Here is a 26,983-nt window from a genome sequence, read left to right as displayed (position 1 = left end):
GAGGACTAAATTTCTGAATCATATAGCATAAATGGAAACCACCTTGGAGACTCACATGTAGATTCTAACCCCTCCTTAGGCCCAATCCATTTAATTTATGGTTTAAATGAACCCCTCCATTGTCTAGAAGGATAGGGAAGGGTAATGCCCGTTTCATTCCTGTCTGAGGAGAAGACATTTCCAGTGGTATATGCATGCATCCTGCAATAAATACGTTTCATATTCTCAGAATCATCAATTATGAAGCTACATATTCTGTTCATTTTGAGTTACTATTGTAATTCGGCATAAAGCTAATACTTCCAGAAACAAGAATTCACAATATCAACGCCAATGGACGCGAGATTGTAAAATGACTACCAGCATTTTCCAATCTCATCATCAAACATTCTTTATCCTATATGCAAGAAAACAAGATTGAACATCAATTTACTGAGCATATGCCCATTATTGATGTCACCCTGCCCATTACTCAAAAGCACCAGCGTACCAGATCACTGACAACAATTACCAAATCCTAAGGTGACGATCATATAATAATGAAAGAGCTGATAGAGATAAATGGAAAGTATCAGCATTCCACACTTAATCAATCTCACACCAACTACCTCCATGTTTAAGCCAAACTAAACCTATTCCTCAATTTCATCATACAAATAAGGAACATTATGGAAAAATGGAAAGACTTGCATTGCAAATACCCTAGTTACATTGTGGAAATCCTACTTTGCCATTCATCATGTGTGTCAACTCAACAAAGCATTTTACGAGTTGAAACACACAATCGGGTATGGTTTCAACGGTTAGTTGTTTTATTGTACAGTATGATACTTCTTTTTGCCCATGTTGGTGTTTCACCAATCATCTTATATAATGGTACTTCTTTATGTCAATGATATAGCTTAACTCTGACCCCTCAGTGATGTCATTTCAACTCTACTCTTGGCCATAAAATCAGCCATATATCAGGGGATTTCTCTTGCACAATTTGTTAATACCATCAGCCATCTCCATAAAATCATTCATATATCAATTATCAAGAGATCTACTTGTTTCTTTTGGTAATAGTTGTTTCCTTGTAGAACTACATTACTAGGTAAAAGCAAGGAGCCTCCAGTATTCTAACCCTCATAAAGTATAACGAAAATCATCTAAGAAAGATTCCTTGAACGAGTAAATTGGTATAACATGAACATATATAAGAAGAGGGATCCAAACAACATTCAGAAACAGAAACATACAAGATTATGTGCAAGTATGGCCATGCCTCATTAAGTGGGCTGTTCAATATCCCACCCAATATGTAATCTCAGCTTCTAACTGTTCTAAGAAGGAAGTTTTCAAAACATTGCAAACAAATGGTATACTTCCATTATCATTAAATTGAGAATCAAAATGAAGGTTGAAGTTTAATTACACGTCCCCAATGAAGTTAGAATCGTTGCAAAATCAAATCCTAAACCCCCGAAGAATAGCAAACAACATTGATTCCAAGCGAGTATTCACAGACATTCAGAAAATTTCAATGAAAGTTGAAACAAGTCTAAGCACAGGTGTTTGGGAGTTTACCAAGCTTGGAAACGAAGCAGGCAAGGGTGACATTTGAGGGGGGCAACTTTAACCTTCAATCATGCAACTCAAAAATAGCGTCTACAAAACGCAGTCGCTCCCTTTTCAGATCGATTACGCCATCGGGGATTTAAAACACACAAAACCCTAACCCCCCTTCCTCGCCATTACAAACACACACAGTAGCGTTACAGAATTAAACAGACTGATTGATGAGTCGAAGTCGAAGACGAAGAAAGAATGATAAAATGCGCAGTGGTGAACACAATAACTCATCATGTTGCTCTAATTCAACTGAAATATTACATTCACGAACTGTGTCGACATCCCTTCAAAGTAAAAAAAAAAAAACAAATTGATTTTCTGAGGAAAAAGAAATTAAAATAAAATCCGATATATAAATTTTTTTCAAGCGCAAAGACGGGCACTAAGTATACCCACAAAGATGAAGAGATTTACAAGACTACCCCTACCCCCCAAACACTAAACTCTCTTCCTCTCTATCTCTCTCACTTCCTTCCCTTCCGTGCTGGAGCTTTCTTCGCCGGCGACTTCACACTCCTCGGCTTCACAGTCCTCGTTGGCGCCTTCTTAGCCGGAGTAGCTTTCTTCGGCGCAGGCTTGGCTGCCGGCGCTTTTCTTCCCGGAGACGACCTCGTCAATGTCCTCGCAGCCTTGGCTGGCTTCTCCTTGGGCTTGGGCTTTGGAGCCGCAGCCTTCGGCTTCGCAGCAGCAGCAGCTTTCGTCTTAGCAGCGGCAGCTGGCTTAGCCTTGGCCGGAGCAGCTTTGGGCTTCGGAGCTGCAGCCTTTGGCTTAGGAGCAGCAGCTTTCGCCTTGGGCTTGGGCTTGGGCTTAGCAGTAACTTTCGACTTGGCCGGAGATTTGCTTGCCGGCTTAGCCGCTTTTCCTCCCTTGGGCTTCACAGCAGCTTTGGACTTCGGCTTGGCAGCGGCCGCCGGCTTCTTCTTCACCGGAGAAGCGGGTTTCGGTGGTGCCGCAGCGGCGGACTTAGCAGAAGGAAGCTTGAACGATCCTTTGACCTTCACGAGCTTATCGGAACTGACGAGCTTCTTCAAATGGTAGAGCAGAAGCTTCTTGAAGTTCGACGGGAGCTGCTTGTGCTTCTCTTCGATGAACTTAGTGATCGCATACTGGCTCGAACCAGTCCTCTCTTTCAGAGTCACAATCGCGTCCTTGATCATCTATAACAGTAACATAGAAATGAACAAAATGAGATCGAAAACCCTAAATTTTGAAGATTAAGGACCAGAAACTGAGTAAAATAATCGGAATTGAATTCGCTGCAATACCTCTTCGTAAGGAGGGTGAGAAGGAGCGGTTCTAGCCTTTTTGGCAGCAGCTGGTTTCTTGGCCTTGGGCTCCTTGGCTTTGGTCGACTTGCCGGTCTTGACCGCCGGTTTTTCATCGGCCGGTTCAGTGACGGCCGGCTCAGGCTCGGGGTCGACCGTCTCAGGGGCGGTGGCTGAGGGTTCTTCGGAGGCCATCGGATTGCCGAAGAGGGATTGGGATTGGGAATTAGGGTTAGGGTTTGAATACCAGAGAAAGGAAGACTGGGAAATTGGGAAAGAAAGATCTGGATCTACAGCAATGTGTATTACTGGTAATTTCGTTGTGAGAAGATGACGGAAATTGAACTGTTTATATAGTCAAGTGCTTGAGAGGCGATATCCCGAAGCTGAGCGCTGATTGGCTGACAGGCCTACACTCGGATCGCTCCCTTTCGCAAATTTGAATGTGAGCCGTTGGATGAAGCGCTATGGACGGTTGAAAATGGTTGGGATGGGAGGTGTAAATGGCTGGGTTTGGAAAGTTTGGGTGTTCATTGTTGGTTTAGGTGTGCTTTTGTGCCCAATTGATTTGATCATAACTTGAGCTACACTTGATGGATTTGAGTGAGGTTTTTTTCATCTTGTAGGTTATTATTTGAGCTTTCCAATGAGTATTTTTGCGTGTTGTTTGGTTTATGGGTTTGGGAGAAATTTGGTTTTGATGCCACAATGGTCAAGATTAGGGTTTTTAGTGATGTTATTGTGGTTTCAAGCGATTTAAGGAGAATGCTTGGAACCAAATCTGAATTTTTTCATCTCGTCTGATGGAAACTTAGTTAAGGAATCCATTGGTTCAAGAATTATGAAAATCAGACCAGATTTGGGTATAAAAGGATGGACTAGAACATCAATGAAGTTGAACATCTCTTGTAGTGCAAGGTGTGACATGTTACATATGGTATGTATCCTATATGTAAAAAATAAAATGATCCAACACTTTTAGCACTAAATCTACACATTTTGTGACATCAAAAGTGATCATGGAACTTTAATCCAAGTAAGTTATAAATCTAGTGGTTATTGGGTTGTTTTACGATTAAGTATGGTTCTTTGTCATGTACTAACATTGACACATATTGCCACTTGCAACCTGTGTAACATTGCATGATAGATATCTTGCTTATCCTTTTCATAGCTACAAAATTGAGGCCAGAATTGTATATTAATCTCTGCAAGGGATGTTTTCATGTAAGATATGCATAGTATAAAAATAGTTGGTCTTGTGCTTACCTCATTCATAACAATATTACCAGTTGCACCTATCTGCATCAACCAATAGAAAGGCTTTTGATACCCAAATGGTTCCTTGCAGGTTTTGTAGCAACTTATATATCATCTAGGACGTCTACATATATTGCCACAAATCTATGTAACACAATTGAACTCATATGTAAATAACATAGAAAATCAAATTCCATGTTGGTCTCACAGCCAACTGACTTGGACTTTTCATAAGAACAAAGATGTATAGTGGTCTTCACAAAAATCTATCATTTTGGCAACTCCAAAGAAATCCATTAGATGAAGTAGCTTCACATCAAATGAACATTAGCTCTTGCAAGAGATACTTGTGTCCTGCATTCATTTCGGCCATGTTTCAATATGCACAAAAAGCACCAATTTATAACATATAGTAATAGAATCTGAATATCACTCCATTTCTATGGTTCAATTTAGTTAGCTGTGTCTCAATAATCAATAAGACTAAGCACAAATTTGCTAAAAGTTAAGCTCAACAGCTTGAAGAATGAATTATACAAACAGGAGGTAACAAGAACAATTTGGGGTTCATGTCATCAATTGACTGAATCCAAAACATAGCTTAAACTATTCAAACTTACTAATTTATTTATTCTTTCATTAATGCTTGATCGAGTTCTTATCTTTTAGAAAAATACTTATATAATATTCCTTGATATCTAAGAAAACTTAGTCCTCCTCCTTCCCTTGCATACAGTAAATCTTCTCCTTAGCCTTCACAATTTTCTCTCCTTCCTTTTTCAACATAACAAATTTCATCTGTGACTTTTCTACCATCTGCACTGATCTGTGCAGATCCAAACCCTCTTCTTTTCTCTCATTTTAACTACTGATACCTCTTTCTCTTAATTATTTGATTATTGTTTTCTTTAATCACTATTGTTATATTCTTGTGTTATGCTTGAATTATATTTTGCTTAATACTTATTTCAAACAAGTAAAAGCACTTTGAATCTCATATTCATTTTAGTCATCACACTAACATTGTTTTTGAAACTCACACGTACTTAGAAGCATAGTGTATCAGATGCTCAACTTTTTGATTATATTGGAGAGAAACTAATGATTGACCTATTCTGATCCAAATATATTATCCTACACATCTTTATCACTTGAGTTAACCCAAGAATTTACCAAATGCTCAACTTAATTATGTCATGTGTACGACTATGAGGCCAAATGATCTTAAATTCTTCAACCATTGAGAACATATGAGCAAAGTCACAAGGAAAACACGATATGTTACTCGGGATCAGGATTCAGGAGGCATGGTAGTGTGGAAAGTTAAGTCAAAATCAAACAGATCATGTTATATTGTACCAAATTTGCTTGTAGCTCGACTCAAACTCTAATCCAACACAAATCTCTATTGTGGGAACCTGCCCATAACGAGCACATCAAGTTTGATCCTAAATTTGACTCATTCATATAGCCTCTTATCTCAAAGAAACGTGCAAATCATTACAAATTAGAAATGTAATGCAAGATAATAGCCCTCATTTATGGCAAACTCACCTCCCACATCTAGGAGTTACCTACTTCTAAGGGATTGACCTGCATAAGCACTCTAGCCAGTATATAAACCCAATTGCTTAGCGGGAATGAGTATGAGATTTCATTTCTATGTTTAGCATGCAAACTTTTGAAAATGTGTTATCTTTGTACATGAGAATGAGATATCCATGTAAGAGATTTTGAAACCCATGAGCCTCCTATTAATTCACAAACATATATTGGAATGATGATTATCATTCAGTATTTCTAAACACTTTAATAAGAATCATTCATTCACATCATTTGAAATAGACATAGGAATGATATTTCCAAAGAACTTATTACGCAAACCAAACGGAGCCTTAATTAGTCTTACTTTATAGTTTTGCTTAATTTGTTGGACTTTTCATTAATGTGTGAACCAAGGGCGAGTTCCTTGTTATTTGGACTTTAATGTGTATCTTTCTTTGCAATATATATAACACGCGTGTTGTGACGACCATGTAAGGGTGAGATTTAAAGTGTTAACATTTTGAAGTTTCTTATTTGGCTAATCTATTAGGTTTTGGATTCTTTATTATACTTGTTTTTGCAAGGTTTATTCCTAGCTATGTATTACAAATCTAAGGGTATGTTATTAATTTATAAATATACACATTCAAAAAGTGTTACAAATCAATTTTATCTTACACTAGAGTGACCTTTGGATATATAATATATACTTAAGCAAAAATAGGTAAAGGATTCAAATCCAACCTATTAATTAAACATGATGAAATTTAAATGTGATGCGTGCACATGACAACGATAGTAGTTATAGCCACATTAACAATAAAAGCGAAATGGTACGGTGTATGATGGTGGTGTCATTAGTGGTATGATTTAGTTGTTACCTTTTATGTACCATAATTGTTAGTTACTACAGAAAATCTTGTAAAAATTACTATTTTTGGAAGGATGGGGAAAATTTTTGTGAATTTCCATAGAAACTCTAATTTTAATTTTTTGGTCCGAAGAAACTCTTTATTAAACAGATACTATTAAACTAATAACTGCAAGGTCAAAAGTGTCTATTTTTCAAACGGGTAGCGGTTTACCGTTAACCCGGACCAGAATCCATTATCCATTCTTTTTGGACAGGCTATAAATACTCGCAGATAAAGTTTTCAAAAACCCTAGACTACAGACAATACCCGCGAACGTCCATCGATCAAGTTTTGATTCACTATCTTCAGTGATGGTAAGAGATCTCATTTCGCATCCATCAATTTTTTTAATTTTATTCTCAGTTTGTTTCTCGGGAAAGTGAAGGAAACCGTTTTCCCGGGAACCAAACAGAGTATTGATAATGCCGTCGGATTCTGAAATTTTCTCATTTTTTTTAAGCTCAATTTTTACTGGACGTGTCTACCGACGAGCTCATCAAGCTCTTCCAGGCCCGTGTTCGCAGAAGGTGATCCGAAAACACACTGACCCTTGTTTGCTAATTTCCAATACGATTCAAATCAGTAAATACATGTGTGGTTTTACATTGTTTGTCCCCATTTTTATGTTAGGATTCAATGCGGTTTGAAGCGGAATCCAATGGCGTTGATTAAGAAATTGCGCGCAAGGCAAGGCGGTAAGTGATTTAATTTGACCCTTCCATTGTGAGTATTTTTGTTCTTGATTTGGTAATGGATTATCTATTAATTGGAGTTGCTGCAGTTTGGTTTTAGCCTCAGAAAGGTTTCCATTTCAGTGTGACAAGTAGTTTATAACATAAATGGTGGACGATGAGATTTGATTAGTATGCCCAAGGGTCAGTTTCTGGATTAGCTTAATTTTTCAGATTTAACATTATGTTGTTTTGTTTGCTATGCTCTGTGTCTACGTCTGTGCAAGGGGGATTCACCATAAACAATAGATGATATTTATGAGCTTTGGTAAACATTTCATTGTAAGAAGTTTGTGGTTGAATTCACCTCCATATGATTCATGTGATACTGGTGTGGCTTGACTGTAAGTTGAAAATATATATTTCTCTTTAATTTTAGTAATTATATATGCTTTTTTAATGAACTTTTCTTTTTAGTTTATTGTGTTGATTCATGTGATCAGAGTCAAATGAGATTATTTGCTTCTTGATATGAGATTTTAACATGCTTAGCTGAGGGAATGGCTGAAGACCCATAGTTCACATTGATGTTAAGTGACACTGCTTCTGATTATTAACAGCATACAAAGTCACAAGAAGTAGAAATATGGGAAAGTGGAAAGTTGCACATGGTAACTGGTCATAATTTGTTGACCCAAAATGAATGGTTATTATAGTTTGTTAAAGGCTCAAAGCCAATCACAGGTTCTTTTTCAAGGGCTTAGGTTCTCTAATCTGTTTAGGTGAGGTGAATCAGGTTAACATGGAATTTGCTTCTTTCTCTGCCTACTTACTATTGAGTAATTAGGCTACGTGTGATTTTAAGAATATGATATGGCATGAGCTGGCCTCTAATAATAAAAATGTGATGATTGGTGCTGTTGAACATGCTCGAAGGAGCCATCTTCTTGGGATGTCATATAAACAATATGGATGAACTTCTAGTAGTTTGTGTTACTATGATACCATTATTCAGTATTATTACTTCCAATGTTATAGAAAGTTGTGTTGTAAGCTAAGTTAGTACTGGAGGGGAAAACAGGATTATTAAATATGATCTGCTTTTATTTACTAGTTATCACATTCAATGGTATTGTGGTGGCCTATAAGGTAATATAATGGGTTTTATTTGTTAATTTCTATGCTTGAAACAGAAGCGGGAGGCACCACCTGCAACATGATTCTTGTACCTGAGACGATTGGTAGCATTATTGGTGTTTACCATGGCAAAACCTTTAAGCAAGTTGAAATCAAGCCTGAAATGATTGGCCGCTATCTAGCTGAGTTCTCAATTGGTTACAAGCCCGTCAAGCATGGAAGGCCTGGCATTGGTGCTACCCATACCTCCAGGTTCATTCCTCTCAAGTAGAAAGATTTTACACATGCCTTCACTGTACACTTATTACTTAATAGAAATGCTATTTTGTCATCTTTGGCTAATTCTGCTCAGTATTTGCTTTACTGTCTAAATAATGTGAACCTGTGTGATCAAAATCTCAATCTACCAACTAGTTTGATTGCTTGATCAATGAACTGGAAATTGGGCTTTTTGGTAAGTATCAACTCGTGTTGATCTGGGTTGTCATGTTGCATACAATTAGAAAGTGACCAAAATAGATGCAATCGTTGGGTAGTCAGCCTCACTGTCTTTAAAGAATGAAAATGAATGGATGTGAAATGAATGGTATGTGAAGTGAATGGATGTGAGCATTCTTGGCGAGTGTGAAAATGAATGGATGTGAAATGTTACAAGCACTTTTTCTGAGCTTGGTTCTCAAGACTGTAAGTTCAGGGGAGAGGCTCCATTTTACTGGAAAGAATAATGGAGGGAGCTAGTTCTTGATTTTGGACAAAATAAGACTTAGGTCTCCTCTACTGAGTCCGGACCTAATGCACAATTAGTGGCCCATATTTGGAATTGGCCTCTTAATACTGGCCAGAATTGGGAGATGGAATAGAACCTCCATACGTCTCATCAAGCATTGCGGAAAGGGAATATGAATTCATATCATCGTGATCACTTGTCTTTAACCCAGCCCAACACAGGCAATTGCCAGCCCATTCATGCATATTACTATATTAGGGTACTTCTAAATAGAGGTGCTAAAAATTTGGGTACTATGCGTGATATGAGCTTCAAACACTCTCTCACTCACATTCCGTAATGTTTTTGTATTTTTGTCCCGCTTTAGAGAAGGTCTCTTGTAAAAATAGTTAAATGTTCACTCACATCCTATAATGTTCTCGCATTTCTGTCTCGCATTCGCATTAGCTAAGGTTTCTTGTGGAATGAGTCCAACAAAAACTTACAAACTGAATACATATCAAACTACTGGGCCTAACCAAGCCCAGCCAAACCCAAACAATTTTCGATCCCTTTTATATATATTTTATACAACCATTATAATGATTAGAGAAAAATTTGTCTATAACAATTATATGAGCTACTTTGTATTTTAAGAGATAAATTTAAAAAAAAATTTTTTTTTTTTTTATGTGATGATGTTTAAAAGCATAAATAATAAGTGTCATCATGTATTTAATTGAGATATCAAATTAGTTTTATCCTTATTATAGAAAAGTTTTTTTTGTTTTATAAACTTTTTTCCTTTGTTCTCAATGTATTTTCTAGACTTTTATTTGAAAAAAAAAAAAAAAAAGGAGGAGGGTGACGTGATGCATGAGAAAGTAGAGGAAAGGGCAAAAAGCGTGAGCAAGTTTGCGCGTGAGATTTGCAGTCTATGCGGTGGGCTACGACTACGAGGGAGGAGGTTGGCTTTTGAAGCTTAGGTAATGATAGTGTCAGTGTTGTCAGCTAGTGAGACCATCGTGGACCCCACAAACCCACTCCTTCCTTCCCTCACTCACTGCCTCTCAAAGTCTTCACAAATGCAGAACAGGTCTAGTGGTCTACAATTTTAACTTCACTGCCATCCTACGTACAGCTCCCACGTGCTCCAAATGTTAATTGCTTGGGCCCCACCGTGGCACCGCTTGCCGCCGCTTCATTTACTTTATTGGCCCGCGTTTGGCTTGACTCACTCATGCAAATATGTTGACCCAAAAATGTGACACCTCCTTCCCCATGCTCATATTTTGCGGACACAACCGAATCTTACGCCAGAGTAAGTTGGATTGCTTCGGTTATCCGGGAATCAATAGTGTATTAGTGTCTAAAGTCAAATTATGCGGCTAATACCCAAATTAGAAATAAAATCACATATTAGAGGGACCCAAAAGGAGTTATGACTATGAGCAATCCTTTTGTTACGATTATTCTTTTCTACAATAATACTACAAATATCTAAGTATTTCATTAAATTTGATCACCAACGACACATAATGTGTTCGTTTATAAATAAATAAAATTGAGAGTGATCGGACTCATAAGGAAATAAATTGAAAATATGATATATTAATTGAAATTTTTAAAATTGATGCCCCTAATACTACTCTTCTTTCTATTTAACAATATTCTTGAATTATGTAGGAGTAAATGTTCATATCCTTATAATTCTTAAAAGTATGTACATATACGTTATTAGTAACTAATAGTGCATGAACATGCACGTATATATGTTTTGTTCATGCAAAAACGTGCATGTATATGTATATTCTTACATGCTCGTTGGATTGTCAGTTACATACGTATGCCAATACATTTATATTACAACGCATACAAAAATGCACACGCAAATAGTCATTGTTGTATGTGCATAACAAAATCTCTTACCATAAAGTCGAGAACACTCTCATTATGGTAGATGTATCTCTACATGTTTATTGAATTGTCAGTTGCGTGTGTTTAGTATGTAAATCATTAGTAAAGTAACGATGCATAACTTTCACGTATATAGTTTATATTCATGCAAAAATATGCATGTATATACATACTCATCAATGCTCATTGGATTATATATTACGTACGTAAATATATTAACGTCGTTAACAAACTAACGACGCATGCGAATTTATGCACACACAATGCATATATCGGCACATGCACATAAGAAACTCTTACCATCAAGAAACACCATAATTGTGTGTTTTCCATGAAAATTTGAAAATCATATCCATTTGGTCCTACAAATCTTCCAGCAGAAGACAGTTTTCATTTCCTTCTAAAACCCCAAACTAATTGAAACATATTTAATACATTATGCAAAATTTTAAGCAAATTCATTCGACCAAATTGATCCCTTGTGTCACAAAAGTCTTACATAGAAAGAAATCGACGGTTTTCAATTTCGGTCCACAGTCCACAGTCCACAGTATTAAATTAATAATATGTGGATTTATGCAAAGCATATTACACCCTACCAAATCTCGACGTTACACGCATGCATTTAATGCGTCAAACACCAATTAAATACCTTCACATCCCTTTTCAACCCATCTTAAACAAAAACAAATAAAAATTAAAAAAATAAAAACCTTTTCAATTTATTACTATATTTTAATTCAACAAAAACCATCACTCCAAAGCTGTCGGCGTTAACGCAGACTGTCTCCTCCCCTATAAATACTCCCCCAAATCACAAACCCTAAACTCTCACTCTTCTCTCTCTCTCACCCATCAGCTCTGTCCGTACAGTCAGTCCACTCGCCATGGCTGTCGACGCACTGCACCTTCGTGACACCTCACTCGCCCTCTCCGTCGCCCCCTCCGAGCCGTCGCCGCAGACGCAGACGCCGCCTCCGGCTCAGTCGAAGGACTCGGCGCAAGTTAGAGGCGCCGCGGTGATGAAGGAGGCTCATTTTAGAGGCGTGCGCAAGCGGCCTTGGGGCCGGTTCGCCGCGGAGATTCGCGATCCGTGGAAGAAGACGCGCAAGTGGCTCGGCACCTTCGACACCGCTGAGGAGGCGGCGCGTGCCTACGACGAGGCCGCTCGGAGCCTCCGCGGTCCCAAGGCGAAGACGAACTTCGGAGCTCCGTCGCCGGCTGCTCCGCCTCGCGCGCTCGTGACCGGAGGCTCTGAAATGTTGTGGCCTCCGCCGATGTACTACATCGGCGGAGGAGCTCCGGCGGGAGCTTCGGTAAGGTCGGAGTACAAGGGATACAAGCTTGAGAATGTGGACGTGGTGGTGAGCGAGCAGGAGAAGAAGATGAGGAAGGAGAAGAAGCCGTTCTTGTTCGATCTGAATCTGCCGGCGCCGCTGTTCTGAGCCACCACCGCCGGAAGCCGCCAAGGTAGTTTGGCCTTTTCTGCGAAGCTTTGGTGCCGTTCCCATTTTTGCCCTTCGCAGTTACGTTTTATTAATATGCACAGGTGTACAGTTTTTGTAAAAACAAGAAAAAAAAATGGCGGTTATGGGCGGGTTTAAAGTTAAAAGTTAATTTAGGAGCTGTTAAAATCTGTTGCTATGGATTTTTTCCATGAGCCTTGCACTGAGTTTAGATTGAATTAATGGGTATTTTATTCCTACTAAATCCATGATGATTTGCAGCTTCAATCACTTTTTAAACCCTTTTTGTTTCGTCCTTTTTAACGATTGATTAATTATAATTATATCAAATCTTAGAAGCATTTCCACACGTTGTTTATCTGGTTCTTCAAATTGATTAATTTAATAGGCGGTACTGTAACTGAAATGAGTGAAATTTGTTGCCCTTTTTCCATATACCCCCTTTTGTGTTGAGAATTATATGTAGTTATTATGCAAATCAAATCCTTGGCAAATTAAGAAGGAACAGGTAAACTAAATTACTAATTTTAAATTTTAACTTTCTATATAAACGGTTAATAATCATACACGTGAACGAACCTTAATAAGGAAGAATAAATGGAAAGTCTGATTAGTGAAAAAAACTAATCCTAATCCTAATTGGAAGAGAAAACCAAAAATTTAGAAATATTCTTAAATTACTAAAATTTATAAATACAATTTAAACCCTGTTAACGATCTTATTACCGCTTAAACTGGTCGAGCTCATAGTTTGTTATGAGTCTTGTAGATTTCATAGCCTACTAGAGATCGAATTTTTCAACTTTGGACTTTTTTTTTTTTATTTCTTGAATTTAAATTGCCTTAATTTCTTCAACTTTTTTTTGCATAGGAATTGACCTAATTCTTGTCCTATATCAAATTGGATATTCATTGTAGCATCAACACTTGAGAACCAATTAATCTTCAGCAAGTTTTTTTTTTTTTTTTGAAGTCCTAACTTACCATAATCATAATTATTACTTCACTCTCTTTCGAAAATTGGATGTGATGGAAATTTTCTACAAATATAAACATTACCATAATTTTAATTCATTACATTACTGTCTTTCGTTAAGTATCATAATCATAATTCATTATTTCATTTCTTTCCAAAATTTTGTTATGTAATATTATTACCTCATAGGATGTGTTTGAATATATTGAACATTACTCTTCACGCGGCCTAAAAGAAAAAACATTACTACTTTTGTCATGATGAGATTGAGAAATTAAATTTGGTTTATATATGTTATGAAATTAGAAATCTAAATCATTAATTAAATTGATTGGGTTGAATATTAGTGAACGAGTAAGGTAAGATTGTGATGGTTGGAGGTCGGTGGCGGCAAGGCAAGTTTATAGGGAGGTAGAGACTAGAGAGGTAGGAGTGTGGTTGAGTGCTTTGTCTCTCTTTTGAAAAATCGTGTGTGTAGTGTAAGATGCGGCGCCCACCAGTGGCAACACTCGTGCTTCTCATAATCTCATCTGCTGTGTCTACTCTCCACATACATACATTAATACATGAATGCATGCATGACATGACCATACAACTACTTTTTTACACAACTCTCTCTCTCTCTCTCTCTCTCTCTCTCTCTCTCTGTTTACGTCTGCAAATTACTAAAGTAGTAAACAGAGTTGAGAGTACTCCACCACAGACCACCCCATTACTAGCTTACCACTGCTGACTCCACTGCACCCCTCATTAAAAAAGTAGTCCCTCATCAACCCCATCACTTTTGTTTTCCTCTTCCTGTCTTCAAATCATTAATGGGCAACTAGTCCTCCACCATGGGTATTAAGATGGGCCTTACTATTCACCCCTTTTATTCTGAATATAGCCCAGCTCAAACTTGACAAAAGGATCCCATTCTAAACCCAAGTTTGGGTTCAGCTTTGTGACTGAAACCCAGCCCAGCCCAACTTTGAAATCCCCAACTTTACATTTTGTCCAAAGACTAGGCTGGCAAGTGGCATCACTCATATGAGGTTCGTACTTACATACATACAAATCCAGGCCAAATCTGTAAGAGTAAAACCAAACAAAGAAAATCTATCATTTGATAAAACATGTTCAGTCAGAATAGGCAAATTTAAGGTTAAATATGATTATATTTGGGAAACATTTCTTCTCACGTTTGAGAAAGCTTACTTGTCAAAAATCAATACCAGAAACACTTCATTTCTTTGCGTAATCATGTATGTAACATAACCTTTGATTGGTACCTACCAGCTAATCAAAGGTTTGGAAAATGTTGCAGCAACCATAATTACTAATTAGACATCTAATCTCAAACAATGAGTCTAATCTTATTCAACCTAGTTGACTACTATCTTCTCATGGGTGCTATAACAACCATGACAACGAATTTCCATGTGACAATGTATAAACTTAACGTATATGTTTCTCTCATCTCATCCCGTGCTAACTGCTAAGTCTTCAATCTCACGGTTGATGTATTGAATACAAAAGCTGAGTGCTGAGGTAGGAGAGGTACCATATTTAATTTGTTTGCAGTACTCAAACCACAAGCAACAATACATGCACCTTGTAGAGGTACCTACCTTTTACCATCGTAGAGGTACTCAAACCCTAAACCCTAAACCCTAAACCCACTACATGCACCCGGTGAACCAAAGCATGTTCACAGCAACAATCATTTCTTTGTGGTACCATTTTTTACATTCTAGAATTTTTGGCGGCGAACTCAGCCATATCATCACTTCTTTATTGCAAGGTCCCAACAACCCAAGGATGAATATATACTCTACTGGCAACTGCCCTTTTTACCAACTCCATCTATCATCCAATGAGTTTGATTAATTCTCATCAATTAGGCCATTGGGAGGCCAAAGAGAATTTATCTTTTTGTTGATTTAAACACATTTGGAATTGGACCCAAAAGAAACAACAAAGAAAAGACCGGATTGGATTCTAATGAAGGAATAATAACATATTGTGAATGATTGCATCTTCTTGGTCCCCCCTCATTAGTCACCGAACTTCTTGTAGACTTGGTATCTATGAAACTTAGACCACTAGCCTTAAGCCATTCATGATACCATTTTAAACCCAAAGTCATGTACTTACTTTCAGGAATTTGAAAGCAACATTTTGCACCTTAAACCTCAGCAAAGTAGTAAATGCAAACTAAAAGTACCACATGAAAGGCATTCCATTAATTCCAAAAACCCTAAAATTGTTTAAAGCATTGATTGCTAAAAAAACATGAAACAGTTCTTAAAAGCTGACCCAATTCAACAGACTTCTTTCAGTCCACCCTGGGGCTTCATGCCTGCTTGCCAAATTTGTCAAAACAGTCGAAGAGCCAACCACCCAAAGCCGAAAAATTGCTCCAATTGTATGTCATGCTTGAACCATGCAAAATATGTACAGGAGCATCTCAAGCCGATCATAAATAAGGTTTTCGATAAATTGACTGTTGGGCTTGAGCTTGGTGAAGCCTCTCCATGAATTTCAAGTCGTTGTAGATTGGGATGGTATCCTTGGGTGGTTATGCTCACCTTCATAGGTAACAATAAGCATGGAGGGTTCTTCCAAGCACCTCTCAACATGCTTCCTTGCTGGACAACCTCTCATGCTACTACATTTATAGTATCCCCTGCACAAATTAAAAATAGCTTCATAGTTAATTAAGTTCCTGAGAAGTTTAAACTTGAAGTCCATGACCTTCTACAAGCATAGCAGCATTGGATAAACTCGAAAGTGCATCAACAAGCATTATCGAATATCAATCACATGTCATACTCAAAATTGATGCTTTGAACAGATCTTGACCCTACATTTGATTACTGAGAATATGGATAAAAGAAATTGAACAAAAAGAAAAAGAATTAGAATCTTACAACTCACAAGCCTGCATATTGCAACATGCAGGATTGCAAAAAAATAAAAATCTCTTTTTTGGCAACCATCTTCTAAGCAACAAATGAACCATGAGACCACACTAGAATGTTTTTCTAGTGAAGACCATAATTAACATTCTTGATCAAATCAGTAAATGCAGGGCTTTTCCAAATTTCCCGTACTAGACATTACATCTAATGAAGCAATCCAATGACATCAACTTGCATAATACTAACAACAGAATAACCCACAACATGGCTAGCTGTTGACCAAGATATCCCAATCCTATTGATCTATCATACTCAGCTTAAGGTTTAGAGTTTTAGTTGGGGGGATGCACGCCTATGTTTGCAAAAAAAAAAAATTCAATAAATGAGTTAGCACTAACATTCCCTAGAATTAATTTTTGACCATACTAATAAACTTATTTCATATTTCAAGTTCCTAAATTCCCATAAATTTTATAGTCTATGAATATGTATAACTGCAAAGCTCCAATTCTGCATATTATACATACTTCATTAGCAAACAAATTTATGCATATCATACAATCAAAATCTCATTTCCAAATGCAGAAATAAATTATACCTAGGGTGAGGAGAACCCTTGATTGGCTTCTGGCCATACTTCCTCCATGAATAATCATCAGGAGGAATATCTGCGAGCTTGTTACTAATAGCAGGCACCTTAATTGATCTTTTCACCCTATGTTTCCTGCCAACAGAACATAATTAACCAAAAAAATAGTTAAAACAAAATAAAACTGCTCCTTCATGATATGAAAGAAAAACATTGCAAGCAATTTATTAAAAAGGTTTTAATAAATCAGGTAGAACATAAGGAGACAAATCCCACCTCTTCTTTGAGCAGTGACATCTACCACTGCTACCGCATTTCACACTCCCATCGTCTCCCCTTCCAGAACACTTCCTCTTATGCTGTGAATTCTGATCCGAAGAGTGAGGAGCCCCAATCAAATGGAAGGCATTACCATCGAAGTTAGCCACACTCCCATCTATGCTCAAGGAAGAAATGAAGGACCTTGTAGAAGACATTGTGGGTGTGCAGCTAGAGCTATCAAAATTCAGGTTTATGCCACTATTGCTCCTACGGTACATCATTTCTGCTTGGTGTTTCATCTGCTGCTGCTGCTGAAGCAACAACCTCTGCTGTTGCTGTTGCTGTTGTTGTTGCTGCTGCTGTTGCTGAAGGAAGTGATAGTGTGTTGAAGGTGCTTGTTGGGCAAGCTGAAGTGGGTTTTTCCCATTGGTGCTCAATTCCAAAGACGGATTTCCCAAAGACAATGAATTTTTAACATTTAAACCCAAATCTTGAATTGGGTTTTCAGGAAAGCTAGATTGAAGAAAGTGAGGAATTTTGGATGGCTGGTCTGTTATAGAATGAGGATTATCTAAGAGGATGCTTTCAGGAAAAGAGATTTGAAGTTTCTTTAGCTTTCTAACTCTAGCATGGCCCAAACCAGTATTGAGAAGGGAAACAACTTTCTTGAACCTAGACACAGCCTTCCCAGTTTCCACCATTAAATTCCTATACTGAACTTGATCTTGGGGCTGAGACATGAGACTTAGAACTCTATGGCAGCTTTCAACGGCTGCTTTGTTTGCTTCTTCAACTCCCTCCATAGTTGCCCCAACCAAGACACAAAAAAAAAAAAAAACAAACAAACAAACAAAAAAACCCCTACACTAAATCCCCAAAGACCAAAAATTTAATCAAGACACACCATGAAGAAGAAAAACTCTCAAAGCCTACTTAAGTCATGGGATGTTCAACAATCAACATCAGATAAAACAAATACCCAGAAAGCCAAAATCCCATTTTTTTCCACTCAAATGAAATTTCAGGCAGGAGATCAGAACCAACTGGGTCAGAAAATTTGATTAACAAGAGGAAAACCCAGATGGATATCAAAGCATTTAACCTAGAAATTGACAAAAATTTTGAGTGAGAGAGCAAGAAAAGAACTAAAGAACAGACCTTGTTGGACTTGGTGCTGTCAAACCCTAGATTCTCAATTCATGCTTTTGAGATTGAAAGGTGTGAAGGAGAAGACTTTTGCTCCGCTTGAGAATTCACACAGCCATAAGAATACAAAGCCCCCATCTTTTTTTAATAATATAACTTCTTTTTTCTAGAGGGAGAATTCAACAGAGAGAGAATGAGAGGAGACAGAGAAATCAAAATTTTAATAGAGGGCGAGAGAGAGAGAGAGAGAGGGATTTAAATAAACAGTGAACCAGGGAAGCTAGGAAAGAAAATGAAACTGCCGTCTATGTCACAGATTTGAAGGCCGGACCCACCAAAGACCTATGTTATTCTCTTTTGGGAAATGGTCTTCTCTACACAAACGCTGAAACGCCCACTAAATGTTAAAGTGAAGCCTCTGATTTTACTGTGTACACAACCCAGTTTCACTTTCACTTTTACTTTTCCAATTTGATTTGCATATTGTATACGAGTTCAAAACTCAATCCTTCAGTCTCTCCTTAATTTCTTTCTTTTCCCCCATTTCAGTTTTCATCTTTATTTTAAAATTTTAATCCTTCCTGAGTTCTGAGTTCTGAGCCCAGAGACCAACAATTGGTCCAATTCAGCTTTAGCTTTATAACGTACAGAAAATACTGTGTGCTTGTTGAGTTGTCATGTAGTGATTAGGTTGTTCAGGGTTTGGTTAGCCATTGCATGCGTTTTGCTTTGCTGCACCTGCAGATTTGGGTTGGGTGTGAAATGCTGAGGGCTGATGGTGTCATATCCTCACAAGTCTGCAATTTATTTCATTCATTGATTGCATTCATCTCTTTTCCTGCTTAGAATGACACATTATTTGAAAGTTGTCAAATGCACAATATTCCCTTGTATCATAATTCATAACTGGTAGTGGTAGGTGAAGTAGTCTGATTGCAAACCCAACTGATTTGTTGGTTATGGCTATTGATAATGAGGACAGCATTTTTCCTCAAGGGAAAGTCACGCGTTGATGCATGAGCAATTTTTAACCCTTGGCGTTTGAGCATTACTATAACTTTTTGTATAGTTATACGCATTTTTATTTGGAAGTTACCTTTTTGTATGTGTCACATGATAAAAAAATTTCCTTAGGAAGAATTAATAACTTAGTGATGACCCCAAGTTCCCAACTAATTTGTTGGATATTGTTATTGATAATGATGACAGTATTTTTCTTCACGAGAAAAATGTTAAGAAAATTCATGCATAGACGTATGAGCAATTCTCAACCGTTGGCGCATGTGTATTACTATAAGGCTCACATAATAAAATTTTTTGTCAAGAATTAGTGATGACCAACTGATTTGTTGGATATTATTGGTATTAATAATGATGACAATATTTTTTTTCACTAGAGAAATGCTAGAGGAAAGTTGCACATGCACATATGAACAATTTTCAACCGTTGGCGTGTGTGCATTACTATAGGAATCACATAGTCATGTGTGCACATATATATGACTATAAGAGCAATTTTTAACCTTTGGCTTATATGCATTACTATAAGACTCACATAATCATGCATTTCTAGTTGGAAGTCACCTATGCGCGTGAGCAATAGTTTTAAGTAAACTCTCAATTAAATCTCACTTCTCTTATTGTTATCAAACTTGAACTTGCCATTATAGGGTACATAATACTAGATAACAAGTTATCACACCATTGGCAATACCATTTTCCTTTTGTAATTGAATATTAATGGTCCACAAAATTTTTAATTGTCTCCAATCATCTTTTGATTATCTCTATCAGTTAAGAAGGTTATTGTACAAAAATATAACAAAGGAGAAGAAAATAAGGTTACAATTAAAGGTGGCAATTCGTGTTAGTGAGTCGTGTCTGTGTTAAACAATAATTAACCTTAATCCAACTCGCTTGTAATTGTATTGTGTTCGGGTTGACGCATATATCTTATGATTTAAAATTTTAAAAATAAAATCTTTTATTTTTAAACAAAAACTATCATATATGCATTATTTATAAAGCAAAAATGTATTTAACTGTGATACTAACAAAACTATAAAATAAAATAAAAAACTCTATAATTATATAATGACTCATACATAAATATTTTAAAATGAGAAAAGTTACTCATTTTCTTTATATAGTACTAGTTAAACGTGTTTATCATGTCATATTTATGTTACACATGTTTGACACTAACTTGATATGTTTATTATCAGTGTTTTGCGTGTTGTGTCATAATTGTGTTCGTGTCAATAAATGGTCAATTCTAACTTGCCAACTTTGTGTCAAGTTCATATTGTATTATCATTTCATGCTATTGTGTCGTATCAAAAACTATCACCTCTAGTTATAATGAAAGAAAATTATATTCTTTTATAATATTTGTATTCCATTTTAAATAAGAAAAAGAAAAAAGAAAATTTGTATTCCATATTTCCATGGCATTCCTCTATCCAAATGCAGTGTCAGTATAAATCAGTAATAAACTAAGAATAATGTTATACTTACCACATTCTTATACTACATTTTTATACCATCTCACGTGTCATTACTTTATTAGATAAAGTTTTTCTTTTATTTTTTGGGTTTTTATTTTTATTTTTTAGTATCCAATGTATGAATGCCATGTAAGTTATCACATAAAATGATATAAAATTATGGTATAAAAATATAGTATATCTAGCAGATAAACTAATAAGGACACTACTTGGGTCACCCCTTGGGGGTACCCCAAGGTCACCCCTCCCCCAAAATAGAAATTTCGGTAATGCCGGCGCATGATCGGAACCGTTCACTTTTTACATCACATATTATAGATCATCTCTGCAAAAAATCAACTCAATCGGAAATCGTTTAATTATATAACTGTTGTTGATTAAATAGAAAAAATTAACGGTTTGGCCAAAAAATCACTCTTTAATTGAAAACCATCAATTTTTTCTACTTAATTGACAACAGTTATATAACCAAACGATTTTCGATTGATTTGATTTTTTGCAGAGATGATCTATAATAGGTGATCTAAAAAGTGAACGGTTCCGATCATGCGCCGGCATTACCGAAATTGTTATTTTCGGGGGGAGGGTGGACCTTGGGGTACCCCCAAGGGGTGACCCAAATATTTTCCAACTAATAAAGACTAACCAAACAACCCCATAAGTCATAAGTACTAAGCCAAAAGCCAAAAAGCTCCTTGTAGTTTACTTTGCTTTGAAGTGTTTTTTTCCCTCAGTCTGCGCGGCTTATTGCAACGTCCGTCAAAAGTGGGCCCACAAAGCCCAGTCCAGCACTCGAGCATCCGAAGTCCGAACAATATATAGCCGTTGCGAAAAGCCCCCCCCCCCAATCGTCGCTTGACACGTCTAAAACTAATCCCCAATGTCTGCCACGTACCCCGATGTGTTTTTTGACTGCCCAACTCAAGCAAGCACGCAATTGCTATCTTGCGCCGGAGATACACTGTTAGTTCGGTGACTGACACGACATGGGGCCCACCGACCTTGACACCGTTGACTTTACTCCACTCAACTGCCGTAATCTGCTCACCTTCCCTTTTTTTTTAATATATTTTTTCCAATTAGAAATTTAGAAGTACTCAGCTTGATTTATTAGTTACTTAAATACTTTAAAAAAATTAGTTACTTAAATACCTTTTTTAATTTCCCCATTGATTATTTAATACCGAATTATATATAGATCTTACATGACCATTATGCACCGGGAAAATGTTGTAAACGATTATTTTTGTTGCGTACCTTTCTAGATTTTATAGAAATGTAATGAATATTGAATATGTAAATCTCAATCCGTATAATTTTGCTCATTACCATTTTCATTTAACATGTTTTATTTGTAATATATATTAGACCAAACTACTAGGATCAAAATAAAATCTAACCATAATTAAGAGTGAAATTATTACAATAATCACAATCATATATATTAACAATTTAACCATAATAAAAGGTGATGATAATGTAAACGAATAATTAAGAGATATGTTAATAGAGAACTATAATTATTAATAATGGAGAAAATTACACCCTCTATAAGACTCTAAGAGATAATGTAATTAGAAGTCATACAAATTAATTGACACTATGATCAGCCCATTTTTAGAGTCTTTATATCATTAAGAGTTCAAAACATGTTCTATTTGTACTTGTAATTAAGCTCTAACTTCATCCAATAATGACGTGGTTCATTTTTATAAAGGTATAGAGAAAGACTTCCATGTAACATGTATATATACTTATACTTTTACAATATTTTTTTACATGCTACTTATGTAATCACTTATTGTAAGAGTGTATATATACCCGTTACAATTATTTTGATACAATGGAAACAACATTTCTTCTTCTCTCTTGTAAATCATTTGTTTAGGGAGGACAATATATCCCAATAATGAGAGTACGAGACTAAACCGTTTTTTTTATGGAAGAGACTAAACCCTTTAGGGGCACCAATAGTACATCTATTATATTGTAGATAATTAAAAATTCTCAAGTATGGTCTCACTTAGACAGTTAAGGCCTTTAGTTTTGAATGCCTCGTCGATCTATAGGCAGCTCATAAATTATAGGGTAAATTACAATTTAATACCTCAACTTTACCTCAGATTTCAAGTTAGTACCTCAAGTTTAAAAAGTTGCATGTCAGTACCTCAACTTTCATTTTGTTGCAATTACATACCTCCGTTAGTTTTTCCGTCTGTCAGACCGTTAAACGCTTACGTGGCACGATGATGCGGCTTTAAAAAATGCCACATAGACAAAAAAATAATAAAAAAATAATACTTTTTAAAAATAAAATAAATAATTATAAAAAACAAAAAAATTAAAAACCCTAATAATTAAATTATAAAAAACCAAAAAACATTTCTTTTATTTATTTCATTTCTCTCATCTCTCAGCCGCCCCCCCCCCCCCCGGCGATTTTGTCACTCAGCCGCCCCTCCTCGCTTCTGTCACTCTTTCTTCGGCGCCCATCTCCGGCGAGACCACCCCCCATCTTCTTCCTCTCTCTTTCTCCTGTAACTGGTGGGTCTCGGGTTCCCCCCCTCCGCGATTATCTCTTCTCTCTCCTCACTTCTCTCTCTTCCCGATCTTTTTCTCCGGCGCCCATCTCCGGTGAGACCACCCTCATCTTCTTCCTCTCTCGTTCTCCGGTGACTGGTGGGTCTCGGTTGCCTCGGGTTTTGGGGTTTCGGGTGGTGGGTTGATTTGTGTGGCTGGGAGGGAGGGTTGCTTAGGTGGTGGTTCGGCGGCAGGGTGTGTGGTTGGGAGGAGGGAGGAGGGTTGCTCGAGTGGGTCTCGGGTGGTGCGTTGTGGGTCTCTGGTTTTGAGTTGCAGAAGCACAATGGAGGGATGAGAGTTGATTTGTGTGGGTCTCAGGTGGTGGTTTTGGGTTGTGGTTTGGCGGCGAGGTGTGTGGCTGGGAGGGAGGAGGGTTGCTCGGGTTTTGGGGAGTGGCTGTTGGTTGGGGCAGGAGAAGGGGTTTCTGGGTGGGGAAGAAGGAGGGGTTGTGGGTTTGGGTGTACTGAAATGGATTTTTGGTTGATTTGTGTTGATTTATTTTGATGATTTTTTTTATGGTTTTGGGTTGATTTGTTGGGGAAGAAGAAGAAGAAGAAGATGGGAGCGGGGAGGGGCGGGGCGGCAGCGGCTCAGAAATGGAGAGAAATGAAATAAATAAAATAAATGTTTTTTGGTTTTTTATAATTTAATTATTAGGATTTTTTAATTTTTTTTTGTTTTTTATAATTATTTATTTTATTTTTAAAAAGTTTATTATTTTTATATTATTTTTTTGGTCTATGTGGCATTTTTTAAAGCCACGTCACCGTGCCACGTAAGCGTTTAACGCTCTGACAGACGGAAAAGCTAACGGAGGTATGTAATTGCAACGAAATAAAAGTTGAGGTACTGACATGCAACTTTTTAAACTTGAGGTACTAACTTGAAATCCGAGGTAAAGTTGAGGTATTAAATTGTAATTTACCCTAAATTATAATAGTGTATTTTGTGTTTTCTTTTAAACATTTGACTACAATCTCAAGATAATTGATTATTTTAGGATGTATAGTCTTCATTTATATTTAATCACATAAATATATACCACGTTATTTTTCATTTAACAATATGTGATTTTCAATCTTTATTTTTTGTACTATTGAAAGTCAAATGTACACACAAGTTCAAACATTAGAGTATTCCAGCACTTCCACAATATATAAACTGGATTCAACTCAAAGTTTCAACTATTCACCAAACCAAAAATTTTCAACCTAAATTTCTTTTTTGGTAAGGAGCATTCACCAACCCAAAATTTAACACAACCATGTAGTGCTCAAAGAGTCACATTGCAATATTGCATTATAGTGCGATCACAACGGCATTTTTGCATGGAAGAGAAACATGAAAAAAGAAAGAAGAATAAAAACATAATTATGATCGAGTAACAAAAGTGGAGAAAGAAGAAAAGGCATATTAAAGCGTAGGTTTTCCTTCACAAAGTGCACCATTGCATACTTTACAACGTTTAACTTGGGAGCAATTCAGATTTTATGGAACAAAAGCTTAACTTTATCCCAAAATGTACAGCCATGAATAACACCAAGTCTTTTGCTTTTTTCTTTCTCCTCTTTGAGTTATTGGGGATTTTTATGGGGTTTTTTTATTATTTAAATTTAAATTTCCCTTCTAAAGCATTGCTACCTATTTGTGGATAAACCCACATGAATTTAACAACCAATTATGGATCGACACGTGGCTTGTCAGATCCAACCTTATACTTTGACTTTTTCAACGGTTAAACTTGGACCTCCACATCATTATATCAGCTCGGCACATTTCCATTGCCAGTTCGGATCGGTTCATCTCGGCGGATCCTCCACATCCGATCCGACTCGATTTTAGGATCTTCTAAGAACTGAGTGTTCATATTTTCTTAGTTATCCCAGTGCGGTTCGACTCGGCACTTGGTGATCATCCAACTTTGTTGAGAATAAACCCAAAAGATCTTACTTTGTTCTTCCTTATTCTCCCAAGTTCATCATTTGTTCTTCCTTGTTTTTACACAAACATCTCCAAATACACATCACTAATTTCATCATCGGAACGTATTTGGCTGGTACCACACCGGCCGGTCATTCTTTTTTGATCTTGTGTTTGTGCAAGGTCTCAAGTCTACATCCACTTCATCATCCAGCAAGGCTTCCAATCAGCCAGATTATTCCTTCTAAGTTGTTGCATCTCTCTTATGGAAATTTGCATCAACACTACCTGCAAAGAACCATTGGTGCATACTATTCTTCATAGTTTTAAAACTGAAAGACCTTCTTTTAAAAGAATCGCAAAAGCCTGATTTGTTTTCATTTCCACTTTGTTCTTTCTTCTTCCCTTCTCTCTCTCACTCTTCTTCACTCTTCTATAAAATAATGGTTTCATTAATTCTTCTTGTTAGATTGAAGAATTAATCTGAACGACCTCTTTACATATACCCACCTTAAATACAGACATAAAATACTTAATTTTTGATGTTTAAGAATTTGAAAAAACATCTTCTATATTATAGGCATATGTGTCTATTTCTTTTATTACAAGAAAAAAGACAGACATAATATACATATATACACGTTGCTTACCACATTATATAACGCGCGATGAGAGAGACACATAGAATGAGTAAACATTCATTATTCATTTGTGAAAATTTTATTCAAATAATGGTCCTCGTATGAAATGAAGGTATAGAGTTCCCAAATTGTCCCACCACCATCTCCTGGGAACGAACCCTGTTGTAAAAGATAAGACTAATGCACTTTGTCCTCCCTACTACCTCATTGCTCATACCACCAAAGACATTCTGTCCCTTTTTTCTGATTGAAGAATATTTTGCCAACTGCTTTTGTTCATCTTTCTTCGGGGAAAATGAAAGCTAGCTACAGCTTCTTCAGCTTCACAAGCTTTTAAGGCACATGCATTCATTCAACACTTTACCTTTTTTCAATGGGTTCTGCTCATAAAGCAATTAAACAAAGCCAAAGAGGACTACTGTCTGCCTTGGGATCTGGTAAGGCAGTACGGCTATCATTACAAAGGGCAATTGCCACAACATTATCTTTGGCTTTGCTCATTCACAATCACAGGGACCTCATGTGGTGGTTCTAGTCTTGTTATCAGGTGTCAAAAATACTAAACCCTAGACCTGAAATCTTTGGACCAGAAAGTGAGTGCAGTGCGTCCTCTCAAATAAAGTTTTCTCTAACTTGAATTGAGCCAAGAATTTTTTATGGGTTAAAAGTACTTCAAATTAACTGATGTGGGCAATTTACTAACCACTAGGACAACCTCTTTACTATTCATGAGGAAGTGCACACTGTGAACTAAACTCACTGTGTTTGAACAATTATGGTATATGAATAGGAGTATAGCTGACTGCAAACAAGTACATGTCCCATACTTGCAAACAAGTACATTATTTTATTTACAAGGCATTATTCTCGGCAATTTCACTTTATGAGTTGACAAACAATTTCACAATGTATGTCATTTAAATGTATACCCATTATGTTCATTTTTCTCATTGCATGGTCTACCA

At 36.8% G+C, this 26,983-nt stretch overlaps 3 protein-coding genes and 1 long non-coding RNA gene across 4 annotated transcripts; 2 read left to right on the top strand and 2 right to left on the bottom strand.

Annotated features, from left to right (window-relative positions):
* Positions 1-1,828: 1,828 nt before the first annotated feature.
* On the bottom strand, positions 1,829-3,207 carry LOC147275845 (winged-helix DNA-binding transcription factor family protein). The gene is made up of 2 exons (XM_086253223.1): positions 2,880-3,207; positions 1,829-2,771 (listed from the first exon to the last, which is right to left on the bottom strand). Exons 1-2 carry the CDS (start codon positions 3,072-3,074, stop codon positions 2,079-2,081), a joined length of 888 nt encoding a protein of 295 aa, XP_086109349.1. The 5' UTR covers positions 3,075-3,207; the 3' UTR covers positions 1,829-2,078.
* Positions 3,208-6,812: 3,605 nt separating this feature from the next.
* On the top strand, positions 6,813-8,875 carry LOC147275844 (uncharacterized). The gene is made up of 4 exons (XR_015123885.1): positions 6,813-6,912; positions 7,059-7,125; positions 7,229-7,293; positions 8,463-8,875. It is a non-coding gene; the product is annotated as an uncharacterized LOC147275844 (long non-coding RNA).
* Positions 8,876-11,737: 2,862 nt separating this feature from the next.
* On the top strand, positions 11,738-12,731 carry LOC147275843 (uncharacterized). Its single transcript, XM_086254269.1, has one exon. The coding sequence runs from the start codon at positions 11,917-11,919 to the stop codon at positions 12,472-12,474; it is 558 nt and encodes a 185-aa protein (XP_086110395.1). The 5' UTR covers positions 11,738-11,916; the 3' UTR covers positions 12,475-12,731.
* Positions 12,732-15,674: 2,943 nt separating this feature from the next.
* On the bottom strand, positions 15,675-18,601 carry WRKY21 (WRKY DNA-binding protein 21). The gene is made up of 3 exons (XM_086253326.1): positions 17,240-18,601; positions 16,973-17,098; positions 15,675-16,139 (listed from the first exon to the last, which is right to left on the bottom strand). Exons 1-3 carry the CDS (start codon positions 18,025-18,027, stop codon positions 15,995-15,997), a joined length of 1,059 nt encoding a protein of 352 aa, XP_086109452.1. The 5' UTR covers positions 18,028-18,601; the 3' UTR covers positions 15,675-15,994.
* Between the last annotated feature and the right edge of the window lie 8,382 nt (positions 18,602-26,983).

This window comes from Dryas octopetala, chromosome 8, assembly GCF_963921425.1.
Source record: "Dryas octopetala chromosome 8, drDryOcto1.1, whole genome shotgun sequence".
Taxonomy (NCBI): Eukaryota; Viridiplantae; Streptophyta; class Magnoliopsida; order Rosales; family Rosaceae; genus Dryas; species Dryas octopetala.
The sequence above is the reverse complement of the archived record's forward strand: the minus strand, read 5'-3'. Positions and strand labels throughout refer to the sequence as shown.

Excerpts from the sequence above, each read along its gene's own strand:
- LOC147275845 (XM_086253223.1), bottom strand. The coding sequence starts at position 3,074 with ATGGCCTCCGAAGAACCCTCAGCCACCGCCCCTGAGACGGTCGACCCC. Across the intron at positions 2,772-2,879 it reads CTCACCCTCCTTACGAAGAG|ATGATCAAGGACGCGATTGT; the intron begins GTATTGCAGCGA and ends TTACTGTTATAG.
- LOC147275843 (XM_086254269.1), top strand. The coding sequence starts at position 11,917 with ATGGCTGTCGACGCACTGCACCTTCGTGACACCTCACTCGCCCTCTCC.
- WRKY21 (XM_086253326.1), bottom strand. The coding sequence starts at position 18,027 with ATGGAGGGAGTTGAAGAAGCAAACAAAGCAGCCGTTGAAAGCTGCCAT. Across the intron at positions 17,099-17,239 it reads TGTCACTGCTCAAAGAAGAG|GAAACATAGGGTGAAAAGAT; the intron begins GTGGGATTTGTC and ends TTCTGTTGGCAG. Across the intron at positions 16,140-16,972 it reads AAGGGTTCTCCTCACCCTAG|GGGATACTATAAATGTAGTA; the intron begins GTATAATTTATT and ends TAATTTGTGCAG.